This window comes from Lynx canadensis, chromosome B1 (genome assembly GCF_007474595.2).
Source record: "Lynx canadensis isolate LIC74 chromosome B1, mLynCan4.pri.v2, whole genome shotgun sequence".
NCBI classification, from domain to species: domain Eukaryota; kingdom Metazoa; phylum Chordata; class Mammalia; order Carnivora; family Felidae; genus Lynx; species Lynx canadensis.
In genome coordinates, this window is record NC_044306.2 from 205,273,270 (window position 1) to 205,287,044 (window position 13,775).

Below are 13,775 nucleotides of genomic sequence, written 5' to 3' on the forward strand. Positions count from 1 at the left end.
CTGGCACAGGCAGCGCGGGGACGAAGGTCAGCGCCGCGACGACCGCACCTACAGCGCAAGCGGACCAGTCACCTTAGCCCGCCCCTTCCGGCGACGGCCCAACCCGCCTCCTGTCACGTGCCCCCGAGCTCGGCAGCCAATGGCTCTCCCTGACCCTGGAGGCGCGAGCGCCAGGGAGGGGCCGAGGCCTGCGCGGTGACGCAGGCGCGCTCCCGGCAGGTCCGGACTGCTTGGGAGAGAGAGAAAAAGGAAGCGGGCGGGCGCAGCAGGTCCTTAAAGGGGCCGTGGGCCCGGCTGCCAGGGCGACGCGGAGCGGGCCCGAGGGGTCCGAGCTCGGTCTCCATGCCGCGGTAGCCTAGGGGTTTGCGATCCCCAGTCCTTGCCATCGCGACGGGATGGCCCGGGTGGGAGCCGGTGCACGTTTCTACTGGGGGCGCCGGAGACTACCCTCCCCCCGCCCCCGCTTCCCACGTGCTACCCAGAGGGGTCGAGGGGCGGGGGGGTCCCCCGGGGCCGGGGTCCGGCCGGGGCTTTTCCTGGTGCTGAGGTGGGGGGTCGGCGGCGTGGAAAGGGGCGGTCCCCGGAGGAGCGTGTGCAGCCGCGGGAGGGGCGACACGACCCGGCCCCGGGAACCTGCCGGCGCGCCGGGCCTTAGTCCCCCGCCCTGTGGTCGGACGCCGCGCAGGTGCCCGCACCCCTAGTGGAGGCGCTGGCCTGGGCCCCTGCCGGGCTCCGTCCTTCCCCAGGACACCCCTCGCCCCTGTCCCTGAGCAGTGCAGGCTGCGGCTGGCCTCGCCGGGGCCCCTCACTCAGTCTGGGGACACCTTGGGTTTGCGACTCGCTCCTCGTGCGGCCCGAGCCCGGAGCCGCCGGGCCTGTGCGCACCTGGGGTTCCGCGGGCTCCGCGGCTGTGGGCTCGGGGGCCAGCGGGCCGACCAGGGCCCTGGGGGTCTGCTCCTGACACGTTCCCGGCCCTGGTGAGCTGCTTCCTCCTCACCTGTGCGGCCTGCTGCACCCCAGGGTCCTCTAGGGGCCAGGCTGGTGGCCTCACTCGCCCCTGCTTAGAGCCTGCGCGCCGTGTGTCCCCCACCCCAGGGCTGAGGGGCCACCACCCCTTTTGGCTCCTGTCTCGCCCTTTCTTCAGGAGGGCCTGCCTCACCCCAGGTACTGGGCCCCCACCCCCGTGCTTTGGGCTCTTTGAGGGGGTCTCCACCGGTGCACAGCGAGCTGGTTGGATGTTTCTAGGCTCTCCGGTGGTTGCAGAACGGGAGGAAAGCACCGAAGACAGGGCCCACTGGAACAGGACCGTCTGGACCTGAAGGCCCACAGCAGTGGGGCTCTCAGTGGCAAAGGCGGGAACGGCTCAGATGTCCGTCAGTAGACGGTGGGGTCTGTGCTTCACACCACAACGCGGATGAACCTTAAAAGCAGGGCGCTGAGAGAAGCCAGACAAAAGGGCCAAATATTGTGATGCCACCTACGTAAAACGTCCAGAAAGGGCAGATGCGTGGAGACGGGGGCACGTGACCGTTGCAAAACACTGAGTTGTATGTTTTCAAAGGGTGGCATTTATGGCACACGAATTCTCTCTCAAAAAAGCGGCTGTCGGAAGAGAGAAGGAAAGCGGAAAGCACGCCGGCCCTCGCGGGGCGCCCGACCCCGGCCCGCGGTCCGCTCCGAGCAAGCCTCCCTCCGTCTCTGCTGTGGTTTGGTGTTCCTGCACCACTAGACTGTCCTCAGCGGCAGGAGAGCAGTTTCTCCTGTCCTAACCAAAGCCTTGTGTGCATGCCGCCCCTCCCCCAGCCGTTCCGGGTTTGGTCCTCTCTTGCAGCAGGACTCCTGGAGACAGCTGTCTGTGCTTTGCCCTGCGCCCCATCTTCTCCCTGCGACACCCGCGTCCGCCCCAGTGCCCTGTGATGTTTGCACGGCCCGGTCCCGTCTCCTGCCCACCGCCCTCGTCTCAGCCGATAGGATGTCAGTCCTTCTGCTTCCGCGGCCCGGCAGCCGCCTCCTGTCCCCCCCACTTCTGTCCTCACACCCCTCGAGTCCACTCACCTCACCCAGCCAGCGTGGAACTCCGTGCTGCCCCCAGCTGGCCGCTTTGCTCCGGGGGGCCGGCTTCCGGGGGGCCAGCCCCTCTGCCTGGAAGGCCGCTCCCAGCCGGGCAGGGCCCTCACCGGCTGTATAACAAGCCTCCTCCTGCCACGTCCTCAGGCAACTCTGCCTTAGCAGCACTCAAAGCACTGAGACTTCCGGTCACACGAGGTTTGTAATCTTAGTACCTTCTTTGCTCTGCTCTGAAAACATGCTCCACGAGAACAGGCATCTTTGTCTTGTTTCACGATATCGGGCACACAACAGGCGCCAGTATTGAATGCCGAATACATAGAATTAGCTCAGGTGAATATGTCGAGGCCTGGAAGATATGGTAGAACCAACTGGGACTTTCAGAGATGAACCCCAGCAGCAGGAACACGAGCCCATCCAAGGCCGTCACGATCAAAGTGTGGGAAGGCAGTGACGAACAGGAGTGGGAGAGAAGGGGCCTCACGCGAAGTTACAAAGAGCAAGCAGCGGAGTTCTCGGCCAGGACGCCACAGGCATGGAGAGAACGGCATGACACCTAGAGTTAAAAGGAAAACTGTCAACCCAGAATCGTGTATGCCACGAAATACCCCTCCAGAGTTGAACTAAGCTGAAACAGAGCACTTTCAGACAAAGAAAGGCTGAGTGAATTCCTCGTCCGCAGGTCGACCGAGGGAGCGTCGGTACAGTAAGCTCTTCAGATGAAAGGCAAATGCGGATGCCAACCTACATGTACAAAAGCTGGGGGGAGCACTGGGATCGGCAAATATGGGTAAATAGAAGATCTGTCTTGTTCTAAATTTCTTTTCTAAATCATTGGCTGCTCATTGAAAGCGTAACAGTGTATCACAGGGTGCAGAATGTCCGTAGAGGGAAAATATGCCATAGTTGGGGCAAAGGACAGAGGAGGGAGAAAGGCAGTCAGTTTCTCAGATCCTTGTGTTTATGTGAAGTTATACAGTATTTGAAGGCCCTTGTGGGAAGTTCAAGGTGTACACTGAACTACAGAGGTGTAGCTAAAAAGTCAAAGATTAAAAGGAACAATGTGGGGGCACCTGGGTGGCTGAGTCAGTTGAGCGTCCGACTTCGGCTCAGGCCGTGATCTTGTGGTCCGTGAGTTCGAGTCCTGCGTCGGGCTCTGTGCCGACAGCTCGGAGCCTGGAGACTGCTTTGGATTCTGTGTCTCCCTCTGTCTCTGCCCCTCCCCCACTCAAGCTCTGTCTTACTCTCTCAAAAATAAACGTTAAAATAATATTTTTTTTTTTAAAAAAGGAATAATGTTTAAATAAAAAAAGGGAACAGAAAACAGACTGGACAAATAGGCCACAGATTTAAATCCAGCAATAATAATAATTACATTAAACGTCAACGGTCTAGACACCTCAATTGAAAGGCAGTGGTTGTCCAACTGAATTAAAAAGACTCGAGGGGCGCCTGGGTGGCGCAGTCGGTTAAGCGTCCGACTTCAGCCAGGTCACGATCTCACGGTCCGTGAGTTCGAGCCCCGCGTCGGGCTCTGGGCTGACGGCTCAGAGCCTGGAGCCTGTTTCCGATTCTGTGTCTCCCTCTCTCTCTCTGCCCCTCCCCCGTTCATGCTCTGTCTCTGTCTGCCCCCCCAAAAAAAAAAAAAAACGTTGAAAAAAAAAAAAAAAGACTCGAGTGTATAATGTCTACAAGAAACTCACTTCAAATTTGACTTGGATTGGGGCGCCTGGGTGGCGCAGTCGGTTAAGCGTCCGACTTCAGCCAGGTCACGATCTCGCGGTCCGTGAGTTCGAGCCCCGCGTCGGGCTCTGGGCTGATGGCTCAGAGCCTGGAGCCTGTTTCCGATTCTGTGTCTCCCTCTCTCTCTGCCCCTCCCCCGTTCATGCTCTGTCTCTCTCTGTCCCAAAAATAAATAAACGTTGAAAAAAAAAAAAAAATTTGACTTGGATTGGAAGCAAAAGAATCGAGAAAGATGTAACATACTAACACTAAGTAGACGAGGGCCAGACTGGCTGGACCCTCATCAGACAAAGTGGACCTTATAAGAGATATTGGCAGCTAGGGTGCTCGCTCCTAATAACAAATTACAAACAAATGAAGCAAAGGCTTGCAGACGTAAAGGGGACATAGACAAATTCATCTGTAAGCTTTAAGAACCAGCAGGGAGGAGATCAGGAAGGGTAGGAGAGACTAACCGCCCATCGTGGACTTGACCTGGTTTGCACTTGGCAGGACGCTCCACCCGATGGCAGACGATATTGTCTAGAAGTGCACACAGAACACTTATCAGGGCAGACATAAAACAAATCGCTACAAATTTAAGAGGGTCGGAACCAGACACAGTAGATTTTCTAACAGAATTACATTAGAACTTAATAACAAAAAGATTTGGAAAGTCTCCAAGTATTTGAAAATTAGCTAACAGACTTGTGTAATCCATGGGTCAAAGGAGAAAAAGATCACAATGAAATTATAAAATATTTTGAAATGCATGAAAATGAAAACAACAAGAATGTACGGGAGGTTTATAGTAGAAATGAAAGGCCCAAAGCAGTTATCTAATCTTCCCCTTAAGCCAGAAAAAGAGGGGCACCTGGGTGGCTCAGTTGGTTGAGCAGCTAGCTGGGTTTGGCTCAGGTCATGATCTCATGGCTCATGAGTTCGAGCCCCACATTGGGTTCTGTGCTGACAGCTCGGAGCCTGGAGCCTGCTTCAGATGCTGTGTCTCCCTCTCTCTCTGTCTCTCCCCCACTCACACTCTGTCTCTGTCACTCAAAAACAAATAAATGTTAAAAAAAATTTAAAAGAAGCCATTAAACTCAAAATAAGCAGGAAGAAGAAAACAGTAAAGAAGAGAAATCAATTAAATGGAAAACAGGGAAACAATAGGGGGGAAAAATCAAACAGGTGTTTCTTTGAAATGATCTGCAAAATTGATAAGCCTCTGGGTAGACATCAAGAAAAAAGAAGAAACAAATGACCGGTATCGGGAATGAGAGGAAGCATCACTACATATCTTACAGACATTAAAAGAATAATAGAGTGCACGTCATGGACACTTTGTTCAGCAAAGTACCAGCAAGTCAGATCCAGCAATATACGAAACCTACACCATGACCCAGTGATGCTTGTCTCAGGAAGGGGAGGCTTGGTCCACCACTCAAGGTCCATCGAGTAGTCCTCCCTGTCTCCTTTATTATCAAAGCAAAGAAGAAGAATCCTGTAGTAATTTCATTAGATGAAGAAAATAACATTTGATAAAATTCAAAATGCCCTCATGATGATAACTCAGGGAACAAGGAGTGAACTTCCTTAACCTGATAATTGCACCCATGAAAACGTACAGCAGACATCGTCTTTCGCGTCCTTCCTGGCAGGAGACCACACCTCCCCCTGAGATCTGAAACAAGTCCAGGACTTCCTTCTTCCCTTCCTGGTTCACACTGTGCTGGAGGCTTTACCCACACAGGAAGGGGAGAAATAGATATAAAAACCATAGAGATGAGAAAGGAAAAGGCAAAATGGCCCCTATTTGCCGGTGATACAATCGCGCACATAGAAAATGCTTTATAACCTACCAAAGAGCGCCTAGAACAAATGAGCTTAGAAAGGTCACAGGATACGAGATCAATAAACAAAATCAGTGCTACATATATGTTAACCACACTGGAACACGTGGGAAGTTAAATCTAAAGATGACAGTGACAACAGCAGTAAAGTCATGAAACACTTAGGATAAGCAAGAGAACTGAGAACTGTAACGTGGTGAGGTCTGGACACAGACACCCCGTGTTCACAGGCCGGTGGCCTCAGTATTGTCGAGATTTTAAAGTCTCCATTGTGGACTGAACTGTCCCCCTCACCCAAACTCGTGTTGAAGCCCTGACCCCCATGGTGACTGTACTTGGAGGTGACTAAGGTCATGTGACATCATGAGCCGGACCTTGGTCCGGCAGGATTGGTGTCCCCCTAGTAGGCAGGGGTCTCTGTCCATGTACACACAGAGGGAAGGCCACGGAGCCCACGAGAGGCGGCTTCTTGCCGTCCACAAGCCAGGAAGAGGCTGGCAACCAGATCTGACTTCTGGCTTCTGGAACTGTGAGGAAATGATTTTCTGTTGTTGAAGCACCCAGTCTGTGGTGGTGTTGTGGCAGCTTGAAAATCCCCCGGTTGATCAATAGATTCAATGCAATTCTAGTTAAAATCTCAGCAGACTTTTTTGGGGGTAGACTTTTACAAGCTGACTCTAAAACTAAAGCGAACAGTCAAAACAATTTTATTTTGAAAAAGTAGAAAATATGTAGAACAAAAGGGACTTGTTTGTACTGTACTTCAAGCCACAGTGAAATGACAGGATGCCGGGGGGATAGATTGAGGGCCACCCCAAGAAACAGACCCAGAGAGACACAGCCAGGGGATTTATCATCTGATGGACAGAAAAGAGCCTTCAACAAATGACGTCTGAATAACAGGATGAACACATGGGGGGGATGGCCGTCAGCCTCTTCCTCACACCACAGACAGAAGCTCATTGTGACGGGTTACAGAGCCAAACAAAAGGTAAAACTGAATCTTCCAGAAGACAGAAGAGAAGATCATTGGGACCTTGGGGTGGGCAAATGTTTCAAAGAACACAAAAAGTCACAAACCATAAAAGAAAAAATTAATTGAATGTTACCTGCTGGTCAGGGGCGCCTGGGTGGCTCAGTCGGTTGAGCGTCTGACTTCACGATTTCACAGTTTGTGAGTTCAAGCCCCGCATCAGGCTCTGTGCTGACAGCTCTGAGCCTGGAGCCTGCCTCAGATTCTGTGTCTCCCTTTCTCTCTCTGCCCCTTCCCTGCTCATGCTCTCTCTCTCTCTCTCAAGAATAAACATTAAAAAAAAAAAAAAAAAAATTAAAAAAAAAAAAAAAAAAACAACCCTGCTCGTCAGATGACAGGCAACCAAGTGCACTCAGGTGTGTCAGAGGGTCTGTGTCGCAATATGTACTGCATTCCTGCAAATCAAGAGAGGCCACCCAATACAAAACGGGGAGAAGAACAGGCACGTGACCGACCACTCGGCACCTGAGAAGGGGCTCAGCATCCTTAGGCATCAGGGAAATGCAAATGAAACCCAGAGGGAGGTGCGAGCACACACCCATCCAAGCGGCTCACGGGAAGAATGACCCCAGCAGATGCCAGCAAAGATGTGGACAAACCGGAACCCTCACGCACTGCCAACGGGCACGAACGCTGTTATCACCACTTTGGGAAAAATCTTGGCAGTTGTCAAGTTAAGTATACAACACCGTGGCGCAGGTACCGTACGTCCAGATGTTTACCCACGAGAAATGAAAATAATGTCCACGAAGAATCGTCCAGCAATGTTCATAGCAGCTTTATTCAGAGTAAGAATGATGCAAACGCAAAGGTCTATCAAGAGAATGGACAGCCTATGGGGTCTGTGGACTGGTTAACTCCTCAGCGATGCTCAAAGGACCGCCAACGCCCGGGAGGAGCACCAATGTGGGAGCACCACGGACACCGGGAGGAGCACCAATGCTAGAGGACTGCCAATGCGGGGAGGACCACGGATGCCTGGAGCACTGCCGACGGCTGGAGGAGCGCGGACGCCGGAGGATCGCCGACGCCAGGAGGAGCTCAGATGCCCAGGAACATCGCTGACGCCGGGAGCACCGCGGACACCAGGAGGGGCGCCGATGCCAGGATGACCGACCGCAGATGCCCGGGAGCAACCCCACCGCCCGGGAGGAGCGCCGATACATGCAGGCATGTGGACGCACCTCAGGCACCCGCTGAAACGAGCACGGCACAAAGGAGCACATCGTCTGTCTCCATATAACCCGAAGGCAAAACTAATCCTTGGTGGTCAAAGCCCAAGTGTTCGTTGCACGCAGACAGACGGTGTGGATAGCCTGGAAGAAGGCGGAGGTGCGGCTTCCTGGGGTCTGGGGGTGAATGTTGGCCGCCTGGGCCCGGGGGTTACACCTGCACACACGGTTATCAAACCTGCTCACACCGCTTCCTGAAGATCGCCGTGTTTCAACGGATGCGATTCGTACCTCAGTTAAAACTCCCGTGAGCACAAGGCCGCAAGCCTAGGAACCCCAGGGAGGACGCGGAGCAGGTGGGGTGGCCTCGAGGCGGGTGGGTGCGGGCTGGCACCGGTGCCTCCTGCGTTAACGAGCGGGCCGGCACCTCCACGGAGCACCTGAGCGCGTTTGTGCGGCGTCACCCGTCACAGCCTGTACGTCCCAGCATAGCGGGGCCCAGCCAGCCTGCGCCACCCACCCTGTGGCTGCCCGACGGCGGAGCCGCTCTCGCCGTGGACGCGGTCGCTGGAGTGGACCGGAAGGGGCTCCCGGGGTGCGTGGCCACACGCGTGCGTGCACACGCCTTCGGGAAGAAGGAAAAGGGGAGGCGGCACGGGTGGTGGTCAGAGCGCGGCTGGAGGACTGGAGGGCGCGGCAGGGAGGAGCCTCCACCCCACTACTTCGACCCTGAGCTCCGAGCGGGGACTCTGGAAGAGGCCGCCCACGGCCACGTGTGTGTGCCTGGCGCTCACCGGCAGCATGCCGCCAACGTGTGCCGGCGACTCAGGAGACCCCACTCGGATGGCCCTGCCACCCTTGCCTGCCCGAGCAGAGCAGGCCGACCACCTGCGTGCTGGAGCGGGACTCTGGGATGTGGGCACAAGCGGGCCAGAGCTGCGGGGGCTGCTCCCGGGACCCCGGCCCCACCGGCGCTGCGGCCGCAGACTGGGGGGCTGGGGGGGGGGGGGGGGGCGGGGCGGCCCGGGGTGAGCAGACAGGAGTGAGGGTACCGGGGTGCACAGCGGCTTCCACCTCACACAGACGTAAGAAATAGAAAACCCTTTTATTAACATGTTTTACATTTACAGTTTATTAGCTAATCGACATCAACATGCAAAAATAAGCGCTAAGTACAAACCTCTACGGTGTGGTTTCGTGTAAACTACAATGGTTCGTTGGATTTGGAAAGTCACCGGTGGTTACTTCAACTGAACTACTAGCTTCTGTAACGAACAGCGTTACGTCTACAGTTACGGAGCCATCGGCAAGGCCTCTGCAGAACTCGGTCCAGTGGGTCTCCACGTGAATACATTCTCAAGCAGGAAATAAGGCGGCACGAATGACGTGACATTGAACCTAGCACACCCTAACCCCGCCCCGGCGCGCGGTCCTGGGGCCGCAGTGCGGTCCTGGTGCCTCCGGGCACCTCTCCGGGCCCAGGCTCAGGCCCCGGGGCTCGGCGGGCGGAGACAGGGTCCGGGGCGCGGGAAAACAACCGACTCCTGTTTCCGAAGCGGCCGAGAAGGTCTCTCTCTTTGTAAGGGGAAGGCGGCCAGGAGCTCGCGCGCGCTCCGGAGTCCTACCAGCGGAGAGGCTGTCCCCAAGCACACGCGTGCTGATCCGACTCCTCTCCTCTTAGGGGGCCCATCGTCGCTCACTGATCTTTGGTCGCAAGAAACAGAAACGCAGGCGGGCAGGGGCGCAGGGGCGCGGGGGCCCAGGGGCCCGGGGCGCGGGGCGGCCCGGCCTACATGATGTACACTTTCTCGGCTTGTGAGAAGTGGAACACTTCTTTGGTCCTCGGGCACACGACTTTGTCATCTTGACGGATAGACAGCAGAGACTGAAAGACAACGGGCCGCACGCGAGCATGTAGACGGGCGCGCCCACCACCGCCCGCTGCGGGAGAGCTCCGCTCCCCTTGAGCCCTGCCCGCGAACCCCTGACCCCGCAGCTTTCCCGGGGGGCAGCGGGGGGCCGAGACGTCCGCACCTGGCGCAGAGCACCTGGCGCAGAGCACCTGGCGCAGAGCACCTGGCGCAGAGCACCTGGCGCAGAGCACCTGGCGCAGAGCACCTGGCGCAGAGCACCTGGCGCAGAGCACCTGGCGCAGAGCAGGCGGAAGGCCAGGCGCGCCGCCGCCCCTAGCCCCTTCCAGGCCCCACGCCTCCCACTTCCAGCGCCACCTCGACCCTCCCGCGGCCCCTCCAGGCCCCGCTCCTCCACTTCCCGGGCCCCCTTCCTCTCCGGCCCTCCCCCCTTCCCGCCCCCCACCCCCTCCCTGCCCCTTACCCACTCCCCTTCCCAGGCTTCCCCTCCTCCAGGGCCCTTCCCCTTCCCACCCCCTCCCAGGCCCTCCCCTGGACCTCCTGCCTCCCCAGCTTCCAGGGCCCTCCCCACCCCCTCCCCGGACCCGCCGCCGCCGCCGCCCCCCCCCCCCCCCTTCCTCTCCGGCCCTCCCCTCCACGCCCCACCCCAGCACCGCCCCTCGGCCCCGCCCCTCACGTTGTAGCCGTAGACGTAGCCGTTGGGCAGCATCATGGGCGGGTTGTTCTCGTTCATCACGTCGCCGGAGATCTTGCAGACCAGGCGGGAGTTGGCGCAGTGCGCCATGGGCAGCGGCTGCGCCAGCTTGTTCAGGGAGCGGCTGCACACGGGGCAGTCGGGGCTCTTGGAGCTGCCGTCCTCCTTGTAGCACTGCCTGTGCTCAGGTTAAGGAAGGGGCGCGGGGCAGGAGACAAGCCCAGAGCTCTCTTTCACGGCAGAGGAAACACTGCATCTGGCGGGGAAATGGCCCCACCGAGACTCACGGCCCTCAGGGCAGGTCCCCTCACACGCAAAAGCAAACGGCCCGGGGTCCCAGGAGGCCCACGTGCTGCACTCGGGAGGGGCCCTCCCTCCGGCCTTGGGGCGCTCGGCCGCAGCCTGGGCTCAGACCCGCAGAAGTTGGGAGGGGATGCTCAGGAACCACACCGGGCAACGGTTCCGCATGGTGAGGGTCCCAGCCGCCAGACGGCTGCGCACACTGGCGGCCGTCCGGTCGGCGTGCGGCGTGCCGGGCAGCGTTTGGGGGCGAGAGGACGTTCCCACAGACCGAGCGGGGCCCCCACAACACAAGCCGAGAGCACGGGTCTCGGGTCGGGAGGGCCACAGCCCCCGGCGTTTCCCGGGGGGGGGGGGGGGGGGGGAGGGCACGGCAACCCCAGGCTCGGAAGGGCGGAGCTGGCGCGGGGCCCCTCGCCTGCCGGAAGGATACGGTGTCTTTATGGCCGAGAGGCCAGCCTGCAGCGTCAGGGTGAACACGGAGTTGTTCCCCAGCTGGTGCAGCCGGTAGTTGTCGTACCGGAACTGCTGGATCAGCATCCGCCACCGGGCAGGGTCCAGCAGGTCCTGGAAGAGACGGGGCAGAGCAGTGCTGGGGGCACCCCGGGGCCCACTGCAGTCCCGGGCAACAGAAGGTGGGCCCCCACGAGCCCGCAGCCGCCAGCCGGAGGGCGGCACGGCGCGCCCGAAGCCCGGACCCCACGTCTGCCCACAGGCCCGCCGGTGTGTTCTGTGCGGACGGATGATAGAGGGCGCGGGTCCTGTGGCCTCGCGGCAAGAAGGGGACTCAGTGGGTCTAAAGACAGCCGGACACGGATAAAGGCACTGAGGTTCCAGAGGAAAAGTCTCGTTCCAGAAAGGGACCTGCTGGCATGGGACCCAGCAGCCCAGCTCGGGGTGGAGAACCGCAGAACAGAACACCGGGCCTGATGAGCCCGTCTCCAGAGCTTTCCAAGTTCAGAGGCTACAAGAGCAGGGAGGGGAGGGCACACGCCAACAGGAGGGAAACCCTGGACGTCAAGCACAAGGGTCAGGGGTCCCGCGTCAAGGCAGAGGCACAGGCAACCGCTGGGGGGGGAGCCCCAGGGGGAGCCCTAGTCCGGGGCAAATAGCACACTTCACTCCAATGTTAAAAACACGTGTCTTTAATGTTATTTTTACCACAGCAGAGCCCACAGAGGACCAAGCCCACAGTCCAGAGGCTCCGCAAACCCCTCTCTCAACAGACCCTTGGCCTCGGGCCACTGGTGTGGCCACCTCTCCGAGACCAGAGCACTTCATCCTGCCTCTCATGTGACCCACTTAGACCTGTGACTTCCTGCCACAAGGGGTCAGGGATGTGCCCCCTCAACACGGCCCCCAGGGCATGCCACCGCCTCAGCACTTCCCTTGACGGCCCGCGCCCCTCCGCTGAGACTGTGCTCGTCCCGGCCTTCCTCTCTTGTGCCGCCCAGCCTCCCTGACCCCCAGCCGGCCTTGGCTGGGCACTGGCTGCCGTGGTTTCTCTTCCACGCCGCCAGGATGTCTCCCAGACGGTCAGCCCTCCGGTCCTCAGGCTGCGATGGCAGCACCGGCCCTGCTCCTTCCTGCCGCCGTGAGGCCTCTCCAGGGAGGAGAGTGGGCACGGGCCCCACGGATGCCATCCCGAGCAGGCCTTCTCACGCACTAAGGGCAGGCCCCTTCTGCACTCCTCGCGAACCTTCTCCAGAGCAGGGAAGAGACCCGTGATCACGCCCAAGATCTCTGTGAACAGAGGCTGTATCACAGGACGTGCCTGACACCTGAGGACTGTGTGCATCCAGTCGGGACAAAGCAGCAGCTTCCAGCAGCCCGGAGAAGGCCTGCGGCCGAGCACTTCAGTAAGTGGGGGCGAGGTCTGCTCTGCTGTGCCCGGGACAGGAGCCGGCGGCCCACAAAACCGCATGGGGCACGTGGGACCTCAGAGCCCAACGTCCAGGCTCAGAGAACAAGGCGGGTTCAGCCCACGGGGAAGGCAGTTCACTTCCCTCCCTCCTGGGGACAGGCTGACAACAGCGAGAGGGAACACCAGGGTCGAGTGCCGTGTCCCTCGCCGTGACGGTGTCGGCAGGTGGACCTCCAGGAGCCACAGGCTCAGGAAGGGGGTGGAGGCAGGGAGCCTCACCGGACCCTGCTGGTGCCACGATCCAGGGCTCCCAGGCGCGAGACTGTGAGGACTAAGCCGCCAAGCCTGTGGGATTGTCCCAGAGCCCAGGCGGACGACGACGGAAAACCGAGGGAGGAGCCGTGCAACGAAACACCCAGAACCGGGGCCACAGCTGGGACAGTGTGGACGCGTGACCACACAGAGTCCATGCTGCGGCGATGGGACTGGTCCCACGCGGAGAGCCCCAGTCTTCATGGAGGGCGAGCGGCTAGGGGCTCAGGAGCGGGACGGCGGCAGGGAGGCCGAGGAAAGGCCAGCCCTGTCAGAGGCGGCAGAGGGTGCGGCGGCTTTGTGCTGCTGTCCCGGAGACCCCGGAGGACGGAGATGTGCGAGGACACTGAGAGTCCGGCCGAGGTGGTCTCTAAGCAGAGTCCCGTTTACAGTAACACACGTGAAGACAAAAATGACTTCAGGGCGGAACTGCCCACCAAAAGAAAGCAGAACTTTATGATCTGGAAGCTTCTGTCCGTGTTGCGAAACACGAGAAGGCTGCTCAGAAAGAGCATTAAGGGTCCAGCCAAGCGGCCTTTATAAGGACACGCGTGTGGGCGTGGCCAGACTGATGGCCAAGGGACCCCGACGGGGAGCAGCCACAGGAACGGGGGAAAGTTGCTGGAACCCCCAGATTTTCCGAGACGGGACCGTGAGCGACTCAGCTGTGAACACGTTGACGTTTTCCGAGACAAGAGGAGGAGGAACCCAAAGGCGGATCAAAGATCGCCAGGGCTGCTCCTAGGCTTTGGGGGGTGGGGGGGCACTGCCTGATTTCAAGAGGCCAGACACCCTGCCCCAGCACCCAGCAAAGCCAAGGGGACTGGTTAGCGACGCTGCATGACCACGCCCCGCCCGGACCCCACGCGGACCCACGGAGACCCCGAAGA

At 58.9% G+C, this 13,775-nt stretch overlaps 1 protein-coding gene across 5 annotated transcripts in view; it reads right to left on the bottom strand.

The window, feature by feature from the left end:
* Window positions 1-8,930: 8,930 nt before the first annotated feature.
* MAEA (macrophage erythroblast attacher, E3 ubiquitin ligase) overlaps window positions 8,931-13,775 on the bottom strand; it is a 38,409-nt gene continuing 33,564 nt past the window's right edge. For 2 of the 5 annotated variants that reach the window (XM_030314394.1, XM_030314396.2), the window contains exons 7-9: window positions 11,143-11,276; window positions 10,392-10,587; window positions 9,634-9,729 (exon numbers count right to left, since the gene is read on the bottom strand). In XM_030314394.1, the coding sequence (XP_030170254.1) occupies window positions 9,634-9,729; window positions 10,392-10,587; window positions 11,143-11,276 (426 nt within the window). Of the gene's footprint in view, window positions 9,730-10,391; window positions 10,588-11,142; window positions 11,277-12,842; window positions 13,551-13,775 lie in introns of those variants that run through there. The other 3 variants (XM_030314397.1, XM_030314393.2, XM_030314395.2) reach the window with 3 other exon arrangements.